Below are 12,316 nucleotides of genomic sequence, written 5' to 3'. Positions count from 1 at the left end.
TGCTCTATACATGAGATTGTGAAGTCGGTAAATATGGCCACAAGATATTGAACTTTATTTTATAAATGCTCGATTAAATTATTTTAAGAAACGGATTAATAGAACGAATTGCACTTTTACTACTAAACTATATCCGCTACAATTATATCCGCTACAATGCAATTTTTGTATATAAATTGGCTACAATGCAATTTTTGTTGCAATTTTTGTATATAAATCACCTTTTGTCTCGACAAAAATATAAATCACCTTTTGTCTCGACAAAAATAAATAATATTGTAGTAATAAATAATAAAAAGAGCACTTATAAAATAATATTGTAGTAATAAATAATAAGAAGAGCAATTTTTGTATATAAATGGGCTACAATGCAATTTTTGTATATAAATCGACCTTTTGTCTCGACAAAAATTAGTTGTAGTAATAAATAATAAAAAGATCGGATCAAAAAATAAAAAGATCGGATAAAAAAAGAATCATGAAAATCAAATAAATAATAAAAAGATCGGATCAAAAAATAAAAAGATCGGATAAAAAAAGAATCATGAAAATCAAAAAATAAAATGAAAATTTGAACGTTGACGTATTTTCATCTTGATTTAATCCCTCTCCAAATTTGAACGTATTTTCATCTTGATTTAACCCCTCTCCAATTTAGCTCATTAATCAAAATTAATTTATTGGTATTTAAATAGCTTAAAAAGATATGTTTCATAATCAAAAAGTGATTTTAATCAAATTAACAAACTTCATCCAAATGTAGGTTGAAACGAGTTAATTTGATTGGGTTCAATTTTGCGATCAAGGCTATGATGACAAGGAACGAGGTACATTGTGGCGTTTGGTCTAAAAACTTATATTTACAAAAGAAATCACTTTCGATTGTTATCTACCGACCAATATATTTCTCTAAAAATAAAAATTAGTCTCTAATATTTATAAAAAGGGTTTTTAATTTAATCATCGTACATACCCTTATACATAATATTAGTAAAAAGTTGAGAGAAAAATTAGAAATACTTTAATTTTTTTAAAAAAATTAATATTTTTAATGTCTTATTTAATCCAAAAGGAGTTGACAGAATTTTGATTTAAGGTAAAATTGACCAATTATTTCCATTGAACATGACTTCCAACTGAACCAAATTTACTAACCGATTCGAGTCAAGTCGAGTCGATTCAGTTCGGTTCTTCAATTTGGTTCAATTGTCCACATTTCGTCCCAACAATCCGATGTCGTCGACTTCGAATGGGCAACAGCCAGATCACACCTAAGATACAGCCATCACAATTGGCCAATTTCAATTTAGCTCAATTCTATGGAATATATAGCTTAACCAATACAATACATTACAATACAATAAAATTATCACATAGAAAGTATAAATTTATACCTTATTGACGACATTCAGATAATAGAAGCATAATAAGAGGAAGTTGCAGAAGAGCTTACACTGCAGAGTAGTATACTTCCCGACTCTATTCTGTTTCTGAAAACAAGTCGATCGAACAACAGGCTTTCACTTGCCTTCTCCATATTCCTATCATTCATAGCAATATCGCATTGCTTCTTCATGCTTACAACCCTCGATTTATTACCATCTTTCTCGCACTTCTGAATGTACTTCCCAATGTCCTGTTGGATTATTCCATACGTTTCTTGTGGTTTTTTACTGAAGGAGAACTGAGATTTGCTGAGATTACTGCTTCTGTAAGATGTCTGTCCTAAATTGTATTGCTCGCTCTCAGATGCAGTTTCAATTGTTGCCGATTCCTGAAACTGCAAGCATTCGACGTGGGAAATCTATTAGCGACTCGACGTCCATAAAAACCAGTTATTAAAAGCAATTCTACGACGATAGGAATGTTATATTACGGGATGTATCAGAGATTGGTTAGGACATTTGTTGTGGTATTTGGGTTTATATCATATAATTAAACAAGAAGCGGGTCTCGAGAAATCAAAATAAGAGGATCAAACCATTTCTTCTGACCCTTTTTCAAATCTCCCGACCTCTTTTCCAAATGATCCGAACCTCGATACCACATTTATAAAAAAAGAGATATGGCCATCTCTCTAGTATGCTACTCTGGATTTGATTGGATAGGTTTGCATTATAAATGTGGAACAAATGTTCAACCTCGTGATCTATCGAGAACGCACTTTAAATGTCGAATGGGGATTTTAAATACCCCAACTGTTTGCTTGAGCATAGCACTCGTCAGGTAATTGGCTGAGAGAACTAAAAGAGAAAACTTGGAGCAATGGTTGAAAGTGGAAACTCATGCTATAATGGGACGTGAGAAATGAAGGTTGGAAAAGTGGTGCTAGGTTTCATGTAAATTCCCTTGTATGATATCTTGGTCCCCGGATATCACCTACTTTGTTTGAGAGCAAGTATGCAAAGAATGTCTTATTCGAACTCTCAAACTTGCTTGGTTTTAAGGTTTTATGATCAAGTTTGAGTTAGAAATCGGGATAGCTTTCTCTATCAAAGTTGGACAACCGATCGTTTTTGTGAGATTCCACATCGGTTGGGAAGGAAAAGAAGCATTCTTCATAAGGGTGTGGAAACCTCTCCCTAGCAGACATGTTTTAAAAACCTTGAGGTAAAGCCCGAAAGGGAAAGCCCAAAAAGGACAACATCTGTCAGCGGTAGACTTGGGCTATTACAAATGGTATCAGAGCTAGACACCAGATGAGGTGGAGGCTGAGCCCTAAAGGGGGTGGACACGAGGCGGTGTGCCAGCAAGGACATTGGGCGCTAAAGGGGATGGATTGAAGAAGGGAACGAGTGTCAGCCAGGATGCTAGGCCCCGAAGGGGGTGGGGATTGTGAGATCCCACATCGGTTGGGGAGGAGAACAAAACATTCTTTATAATTTGGAAACCTCTCCCTAGTAGACATATTTTAAAAACCTTGAGGAAAAGGTCGAAAGGAAAAAACCTAAAAAAGACAATATCAGCTGTCGGTAGACTTGGGTATTACAATTTTTGTGTTCGGTAGGCGCCTTACAAGCTCCCACTATTATGATAGAAGATTCTTAGTATCGTCATCCTCGGCACTCTCTACCCTAAAGTTCTTCCTTTCAAAGGGTAAAGCTACTACTTCCTGGCTTAACACGGTCTTAAAACCTCAAGAAGGACTTATTGAGGGATGGGAGCTGTTAATGAGATAAAAGAGGATATTATTGATTATACTATCCCTCTTTAGTGGGCTATTATACGTTTTTCTTTGCAACTATTCTCTCCCTTTCATTCAGTCCAGTCACTTGCATTTCATTAACCTAATAAAATGCCTAGTACACATTTGCACAAATAAAAAAGAAAAAAGTTCATGATATGTGATTCGCAAGTGAACCAAATTGTCAAAGAAAAAAATGCTCAAATCATGACTAAATCACTTGGAACTTGCCTGGGGGGTACCATCTAGCACCTGGGTAGTGGAAGAAACTTGGTGAATTGGTGGGGGGGTTTCTTCCATTGATGAGAAATCAGAACCATCAAATGTTGATAATGATACACACTCATCAAAATATGCCAAGGCATCATCAGTTAGACGTTTTGACATCCTTCTTCTTTCAATGCTAGCCTGTTTTGAAATTGAACAAATGATCAATTTCTCTGTATCAGAATGGCAAGCTGCCATTCCTGTATGCAATATATCCATCAGAAAGACCAGAATGTAAACATGCTAAATTCATAATGGGGGAAATCAATCCTTCAATCATTTGTTTATGGTAATTGCTCAGCCATCATATGATCTTTCTATCATTATATGCAATAAATCAATTATTTCTATAACATTCAGATCGTTCTTTTTCCCCTATCCTGACGCAATATCTACCCCTCAATAGTGTGCATAGATATGAAAATATTATTACTCAACGAAAGAATACCGATTTAAGAATTAGAAAAAGAATTGGGATCAAAATGTTCAATCTTCATTGATATTCACGACCTTTAAATAGGATACAAGATACTAAATAATATCTACCAAGAAAATATAAACTAACTAAATCCTGATAATAAAATAAAATGTACTGCTATTCAAATTCAACTGATTACGATATCTAAGATATATTTTCTAACTAATATATTCTGAAAGATTACGAATATCATATATTCCATAACTAATTCAAACTAAAATAAGTTGCACTAAATTGTGACAGCCTCCCTCAGTGCAAGCTTATTTCTCAATAACTCCGAGAGCTTCTACGAAAAACTTCAAACTTCACTTTGGCAAGTGCCTTAGTAAATATGTTTGCAACTTGCTCATTAGTATGTATTTCCTGCAATTCAACATCCTGCGTTAACACGTTCTCTCGAACAAAATAATCTACGAAGAATTTCTTCCAATTAGGCTTGCTTATGGACTTCTTAGGCATGCCACCACCTGAATAAGACATTGACAGATCATGTTGAATGATTTCCTTCTTAATAAGTTCCACATCACAGCGATTCAATCGGGTAATCTTCTGAAAAGATCTAATTTTGAGAGCATTTGATAGTTCCGGTCTCAAAATAGTCTTCTCTCCAATGGTCTTAAACTTTGAGGCTTCAACAACTATAAAAGCTCCTTCACCATTTGAGTCCACGTAAAGTCCACCCAAAATATTTGCAGGAGCTTTATATCCTTGGTCAAGGTCCAAGGCATCCTTACTATGATCATCAAGGGCATGCTTTAACTTTTGAGCAAGGGACTCATCTTCTTCAACTACCCAACCATCATGCTCATCATAAGCACTGTCACCGTTGTCACTAGATGCATAGTCCTGACTTAAGAGGGTATCAAATCGATCATCTAAAAGCTGTCGAGTTCGTGGCTTATCAACATCATCCTCCACATGGTCAACATCATCCTCCACATGGTCAACATCTGCATCCTCAAAAATGTCGTCGCCAAAAGATTTGTTATTAACAATATTCTGGCTTCCTGTCGCCTTCTCAAAATCCTTAGCCACACTAAACTTATTATCCATTGAACCATCCTCCCCTTCTTCACATAAATTTACCTGAACTACGAAATCTTCCTCCAAGTCCTCAACATCAGAACCAAATCGTGATAAATCATCATCATCAAGCAGTGCAGCTATTTCTGGGTCAGACTGGGGCGGAGCATCAGTAGCCGAATCCTGCGAATTGGTAGTTTGATCCAAATTCTCCAAGATGAGAAAATCGTCAGCCTCAGAGGGGAGGTAAAGACCGTCAAGATCGTCAAACGTTAGCTCGACAACTTCATTTTCGTCGAATCTCAAATCCAAGGCCGTGGAGTAAACAGAAGGGTCATCAGGGGCAATAGAATTGAAATCGGAGAAAAAGAGAGAGTCCAGATGCGAAATTTGGAGAGAATTAAACTCAAAAGCGTAAGTAGTGGAATTATAATTTTGATCACCTGTAGAGACATCATCTTGATATACGGCTGAAGTCACGTTTGTTGGCTGGTCAAGAACCTCAGTGGTTAAGCAATATTCCCAAATTGGATCTGGAGAACTTTTATTTTCATGTACCGCATTTGCTTCTGATTCCTGCATCTTGACTCGACAATTTGGTTTAATATGGCCTGGCTTTCCGCAATGATCACACACCACTTTCGCCTGACAATCTCGTTTAAAGTGGCCTGGTTTTCCACACCTGTAACAAGCTTTAAATGGCTTCTTTGACGACTCGTCACTTCTGAATTGATTCTCATTGCTAGATGAAGGCCTTGAGTGAAAATTCTGTCTCCTTTGATCTTTGACATACAACACACCTTCTAACTTTGGGGAAAACTCGTTGCTGCTAGTCATTTGCTTAATCAAGGCTTCCTGATTGGAAAGAAGATTCTCCAATTCAATTACCGTAGGTTGATTTGCCCACCCTTGTATTGAGGAAACAAAGGGCATAAACTCTTTTCGTAATCCACGAATAAGATAACGCCGTAATCGAGCCTCACTCACTGGCTCCTCAGCATCTAATTCTAAAATTTCAGAACACAGATTTTTCACTTTCAAAAAATATTCTTCAACAGAAAAATTACCTTGAGTTACCATAGCTAGTTCATTCTCTAGAAATTGCAGTCGAGCGGTATTTTTCTTAATGAACAACTTTTGAAGTGTATCCCATACTTGCTTTGGTGACTTTAAATCACGAACATGATCAATATACTCCTTGCTAATCAAAGTTCGCAAGGTAAATAAGGCTTTTCCGCACTTGATCTTCCATTGTTGACGTAATTTTGCATTTTGTGGAGTATCGGCTGGAATTTCTGTGTCATCACCTTCAATTAAATCCCATAAATCTTGCCCTTGTAGATAAGCTTCCATGCATAACTTCCAATAACTATAGTTATTGCCAACCAGCTTCTCCATAGCTACACCCATAGAAGCACTCCCACTATTCATCTCGTTGAGTAATAATATCAAACCGTACCAACTTGGCTCTGATACCAACTGACGCAATATCTACCCCTCAATAGTGTGCATAGATATGAAAATATTATTACTCAACGAAAGAATACCGATTTAAGAATTAGAAAAAGAATTGGGATCAAAATGTTCAATCTTCATTGATATTCACGACCTTTAAATAGGATACAAGATACTAAATAATATCTACCAAGAAAATATAAACTAACTAAATCCTGATAATAAAATAAAATGTACTGCTATTCAAATTCAACTGATTACGATATCTAAGATATATTTTCTAACTAATATATTCTGGAAGATTACGAATATCATATATTCCATAACTAATTCAAACTAAAATGAGTTGCACTAAATTGTGACATATCCTACTGGAAACATGGACATAAAAAAGCAAGCCTTTTGTGATAATTATGGACTTTGTACGTGTTGGGGAAATTTCACTTTTTTGCCATTAGATTGCAATTTAAAAGTCATATAAAGCTATTGTCTCTTTTGTATGTACAGGAGAGACTTTTTTAACACCAAAGAGAACTCATGAAAATAATAAATTACTACGTTTCCAGCCTTCTTTTTGTTTTGATAATACTTTTAAAAATTGTTATTGCATTTATAAAATAAAATTAAAATAAATAAATAAAACATACACACACACACACAAAACGAACAAACTTATTTTAAACATTACTTCCAAATAACCCCATAGTCTTTGGGGCAGGTGAAGTATCCAAATTCAGAAGGAAAAATATTCAGCATGTTAAAGAATGAAACCCATCAGGAGAAGTTTAAACAGATTATGCCAAAAGAAGGTACTAAGTTGATGTAAAATTGATGAAGAAACTAAGAGAGCATACTTTTCGTCTCATAGAAGTCTTAGGAGCCGGTATTACTTCCCGTAAAATTCTACTTAGCTCTAATCCACGCTGCTCCTCTACTGCCAAGTCTGCTCGAAGTTTTCTAGCTCGGTCTTGTGACTACCAGTAGAAGAAGAATATATTAATTTCTTGTTGTCAATGATGTAATTGAATTAAGTTGAAAACTTGAATGATAAAAACAAAATAATGCAGAAACACAAAATATAAAGCAAATCTGACTAAAGGAAGAATCATAAACAGTGAAAGGGGTTGTCAAAGTTAAACAGCACAATGGACAAGCAAGTACTACCAGCTCAAGCTTCTTGGAATACTCGCTTCTCAAGTCCATCACCATTTCAACTGCTCCTGGATTCACCAATTCGGGAGGGATGTCAATATTTGAACTTCCTACAGCATCAGCACCACTTTGTGAAGCCTGAAATTACAAACCATGACAGAATGGAAGCAAATTGTCTTATTAACACATTTGAAATTTAGATATGTCATGTTGTACAATATAAACGGACATCTCATTCCAGGAATAAGTCATTTATACATGCAAGAAGATTATAGAGAAACATTATTAGTTAAACAGAAGCAAATAATCTAATCAACTATTCTTGTTCCTGGTTTCTTTTATAAGAAACACAGCTTTCATCGAGAAAAAATAAAAGAATAAAAGGACATCCAAAAAACCAATCTCACAAAAGGTAAAAGGTTCCAATCAAGTAAAATAAAACCAAACATGGAATTACAAAAGGGGTACTTTGGCGAAAACAAGTACAAATAAAAGGCATACATAAATAGAAAAACTAACAAAAATGTTCAGACAACCTCCATGAAACTACTGCCCAAACAAGTCACTCTACCCTGGCCATCGTGTTTTGTGCCAAAGCATCGGACCATCTCTTTTTCCCTTACGGTTCAAGAGGCTTGAAAATTACTTGTAACTACAATTGAGGGATGGATAGATTCGCAAAGACCAATATTACTCAACTACTATGTGGGAACTTCTTGAAAAGGAAGATAAAAATTCTATGGATTTTGGTGGTGAAGGTCCTGTTTGGGGTTTATGGTTAGAGAGAAACAATGTATCATTCAAGAACAAGCAAGACTATGAAGAAGCTTTTGGCCAAGCAACATTCGTAGTTCACTTGATATTCCATACATAATTCATTTTATAATTACTCCCATCACAGTTGACAACACTTTCGTCACTTCCTTACACGCAGAAGATTGGATTGCCTGAATCACGAGTCAACTATACTATGTTACGATCACCTCATATTGATAAAAAGTCCAGAGAACAAGAGAACAATTTAAAATGTTGCATGTCCTTGTCACTAAGTTGTTGAAAAGAGTTTCTTGGGGAAGAAAAGCAAATGACGTTATTCATATTCTTATGATAGTACCCAGAACATTAACGATGCCTACAAGAGTCTCGAAGTTAAAAGAACAATTGAAGTAAAAAACATAAATATCAGCAAAAGATCAAAACTTACAATGAGAAGATCATTCTGAATATCTTGGACAGCACGTCTAACTTCGTATTGAATAATGTCATATATGTCACTAGCACTGGATTGCCCTTGCAAACAATCCCCCTTCATTGACTATGAAAGGAATGCAAATTATGATTAACGACTAAAACAAGGCTTAGCATGAGTAAATTCAAACTGAAATAACCAAAAAATTGACATTGCTCACCTTCATTTGCTCACAAACTGCTCTTATAGTTTTCTCTTCAGCTTCAGATAAAGAACTAGCGGTGGACAGCCTATCCTCAAAACTACAAGACTGAACTTGTTCCAACACTTAGTCACAATGTAGCACAGGAAAGATCTTATAGAATTCAAAGAAGAATTAACAGAGGCCTTGAGATCTCTTACCACTGATACATCGCAGTTATCCGATAAATCGAAGGGCGAAAGTTGACTGGATCGAGTCTGAAGGCCTTTCGATCGCTGCAAAGCATCTGAACTACTTCTAACTGAACCAGCCTCTCTCCGACCACGAAGAACAGAATCTGGAGTCTTTCTACTGTTGGATTTCGTACTGTAACAACTCTCTCTCTCAGCCTCACTCTTAATATCAGAAAAAAGAGATGAGAGTTAAGTTCTAGTTCAGCTAAAAGTATCTAATCCAAGACGAACAGACAATGAAGCATGGAATAAATTTAATGTCTAACCTCAGAGTTCACAACGGACTGCGATGAAACAGTATATCGAGACACAGACGCCGAACGGTCCCGCCGCTCAGCACCTACCCTCGATAAGCTTCGACAACCAGTTTTCCTGTTTCCTGAACCTACACTTCCAGAATCAGAATTTCTCGACACAGATCGTCCCCTCGTACTCTCAACACCACCGGAACTCACACGTTTCGAACTTCCTGATCTGACTCTGGCAGAACTGTCATCTAATTCAAGGTTGACAGAACGAGCTTCCTCCGACGGGGGCGAACCATTGCTCCAGAAGAGCGGATTATCTCTACTATTCGAAAAATCAGCGGAAACATCCACTGTACTAGATCTAGGAAAAGCACTAACGCTTCGTGATCTACGCATAGTAGCTTTCTTGAGAGAATTTTCATTCTGCTTACTATCCTTAACCGAAGTTGACACGCCGCTACTCGAAGAAGGTGTCGCCGAAGTCGAACTACCTCTTCTAGACGACGATTTGAAAGCAGCCATCGCCATTACTAATCGACAATCAAAATAACAATGGAACTAACACAATAATAGGAAATGGCGAGTCCAGATGACTTCAGAAAGCATCCAATAAGGTACGCGGTAATAGTCAAAGCGATGATGTTTCGATGAAGCATTCATACGAGTAAAATATAGGTGTAGAAGGCGGAGATTACAGAGTATGATTGACTGAAAAAAACAGAAAGCAATGATTATACAGAAGGATGCCGAGAGGGAGGAGGCGACGGAGCCGACCGGAAACCGCTCAGCTTCCGCCAAGTTTTCTTGATGGCGCCGCCACACTGATCGGAAAATTCGAAATCGTGCCAAGCACAAACCACCGAGACGACACGTGCTTTATGCAAAATAAGCGTTTCTTTCGCATCATATAAAGTATGAACGCATTTCAGACGCGAATTTTGTCAAATTTCGGTAAATGGTTCCAAAATAATTGTTTGTGCTTTTAATTGACTTTAGTGTAAATTGACAAAAATACCCCTAAATTTATATTTTTTATTTTTAAAAATATTCTTAAATTTTTTAAAATTTCAATAAGGTTCAACTTTCAAAAAAAAAAAAAACGAACAAAAAATTTATAAATATTTTTTAAATGTAGTTCTAATGGTAAATACATTTTTTAATATTTAAAAAAAATTAAAGGTATTTTTGAAATTTTTAAAAAAGTTTCACATATATTTCTGATTTTTAATTAAATATATTAATCAAACTTTTGAGATTTAAACTATTTTTAAAACATTTTTTTTAAAAGTTGAGTACTTTTGAATTTTTTCTTTTTTTGAAAGTTTAAAATTATTTATGAAACAAAAAATTAATAGTTTATATTCAAAATTAACCGTAATTTCTTTAAAGTTAAAAGTATATTTTTATATATTTTTTTTAATTTAAAATCATTGGAACTTTTGAAAATTTTTATTAATTTAATCAAGATATTGATATTTAATTTATAATTATTATAAGGTAATTATTTTAAAATAAACAAAATAAATTGCATCTAATTTTCTATAACCTACATTATTTGAAAATTGAATAAAGCAAAAATTCATGGTGAAAATATATAAATAAAAGAGATAATTAGATTTCTAGTAACTTTTATATGTATTAGAAAAAATTAAAACTAATTTTTTATAAATATTAATAAATTATTCGTTTTAATAAATAGCCTAGGCAATTAAAATTATCTTAGAATTACCTTTTTTTACTCTCAGTCGCAGTTTGGGCTTGCGGTAAATTTAAATCAATTATTGTCGACTTTACCTTTAGAAAACCACTAAAAAGTAAATTAGTATTCAGTAAATTTTAAAAGACATTTATTATATTTAGTAAAATTATACAAATTTTTGTCATTTAGCTATCATAATTAAAGTAGACATTATTTTAAATATTTTTATATGTTAGTATTTAATATTTATAAATCTACATATAAATCTTACTAAATATTAATAAGTGTTTTAATTAAATTTTTATATGTTAAATTAAAAAAATCAAAATCTTATTTAAGTTAATTTGATTTTTTAAACGGTCCTTGGATAAGTTTTTGTTTTCAATTAGGACCTTCCAATTTCAACTAATTAATCAGCAGCCCAACAAACAAAACGGGTTCCATATCGGACAAGTCCGAGTCCGTTTCATAATGGGCTGGGCTTTGTCACATTTGTCATGTGGTTAAGAAAGCCCGTTTCTCAATTAAGGTTTATTGGGCTTTTTTTTTTCCTGAAAATTACGTCAAAAGACATGCCTAGAGGTTTTAAAAAGGGTATTTTAGTCATTTCAAAAATGTCGTATTCTTTTCTCATTTTGAATCGTAATAAGTACGACCTAGTTCATACGAATATGAACGGAAAAAGAAAAGAACCCAACTAAGTTTCCACGTTCATTTTGTCGTGTTGTTAGGATGTAACGTGCAGACGTCCCGAGGCAACATGATGTATGTTATAGGCTCCCTGTTTTCTCTCCCAACAAATTCTCGATAGATTTCGAGTCGGGAATATAGTTATGGCTTATTCGGTGATAATATCACAATTCATTCACTTTCGGAACTGTTCATGAAAGTTGGCATGGGACATATTTCAATAGTGGGAGTCTGACATTAGGAGGTCTAACCAATCCGATTCATTCTGTTCTGATTTAAACGAATCTTGTTCCTAAATGGTTCGTGCAGTCGTTAGTTGACTCAACAAAATACTAACGTAAAAATTAACGAGTCGGTTGATCTTTAATAATGTGGCAAATTACCTGAGAGTGTCCTTCTCTCTTTTTCTCCAATAGACATCGTCAATGCCACCGTTCGACCTACGGGAATCGAACCAATCTAAATTCATTGTTTTTAAATTAATTTAGGTCGATTC

At 34.7% G+C, this 12,316-nt stretch overlaps 2 protein-coding genes across 3 annotated transcripts; both read right to left on the bottom strand.

Annotated features, from left to right (window-relative positions):
• Positions 1–1,333: 1,333 nt before the first annotated feature.
• LOC111801390 (uncharacterized) lies at positions 1,334–10,372 on the bottom strand. The gene is made up of 8 exons (XM_023685369.2): positions 9,450–10,372; positions 9,151–9,345; positions 8,969–9,058; positions 8,764–8,874; positions 7,572–7,697; positions 7,262–7,381; positions 3,416–3,592; positions 1,334–1,780 (listed from the first exon to the last, which is right to left on the bottom strand). The coding sequence occupies exons 1-8, from the start codon at positions 9,957–9,959 to the stop codon at positions 1,409–1,411; spliced, it is 1,701 nt and encodes a 566-aa protein (XP_023541137.2). The 5' UTR covers positions 9,960–10,372; the 3' UTR covers positions 1,334–1,408.
• Positions 3,600–7,255, bottom strand: LOC147790971 (uncharacterized). Of its 2 annotated transcripts, none has more exons than XM_087127110.1 (2): positions 6,020–7,255; positions 3,600–5,807 (listed from the first exon to the last, which is right to left on the bottom strand). In XM_087127110.1, the coding sequence occupies exon 2, from the start codon at positions 5,787–5,789 to the stop codon at positions 4,197–4,199; it is 1,593 nt and encodes a 530-aa protein (XP_086983236.1). In that variant the 5' UTR covers positions 5,790–5,807; positions 6,020–7,255; the 3' UTR covers positions 3,600–4,196. The 2 variants fall into 2 exon arrangements, with proteins under 2 accessions (XP_086983236.1, XP_086983235.1); XM_087127109.1 differs by having other exon boundaries at positions 3,600–5,959; positions 6,030–7,255.
• Positions 10,373–12,316: the final 1,944 nt, after the last annotated feature.

This window comes from Cucurbita pepo, chromosome 9, assembly GCF_057944985.1.
Source record: "Cucurbita pepo subsp. pepo isolate OVF chromosome 9, ASM5794498v1, whole genome shotgun sequence".
Taxonomy (NCBI): Eukaryota; Viridiplantae; Streptophyta; class Magnoliopsida; order Cucurbitales; family Cucurbitaceae; genus Cucurbita; species Cucurbita pepo.
Note: the sequence above shows the minus strand (reverse complement) of the source record. Positions and strands in the feature narration are given on the sequence as shown.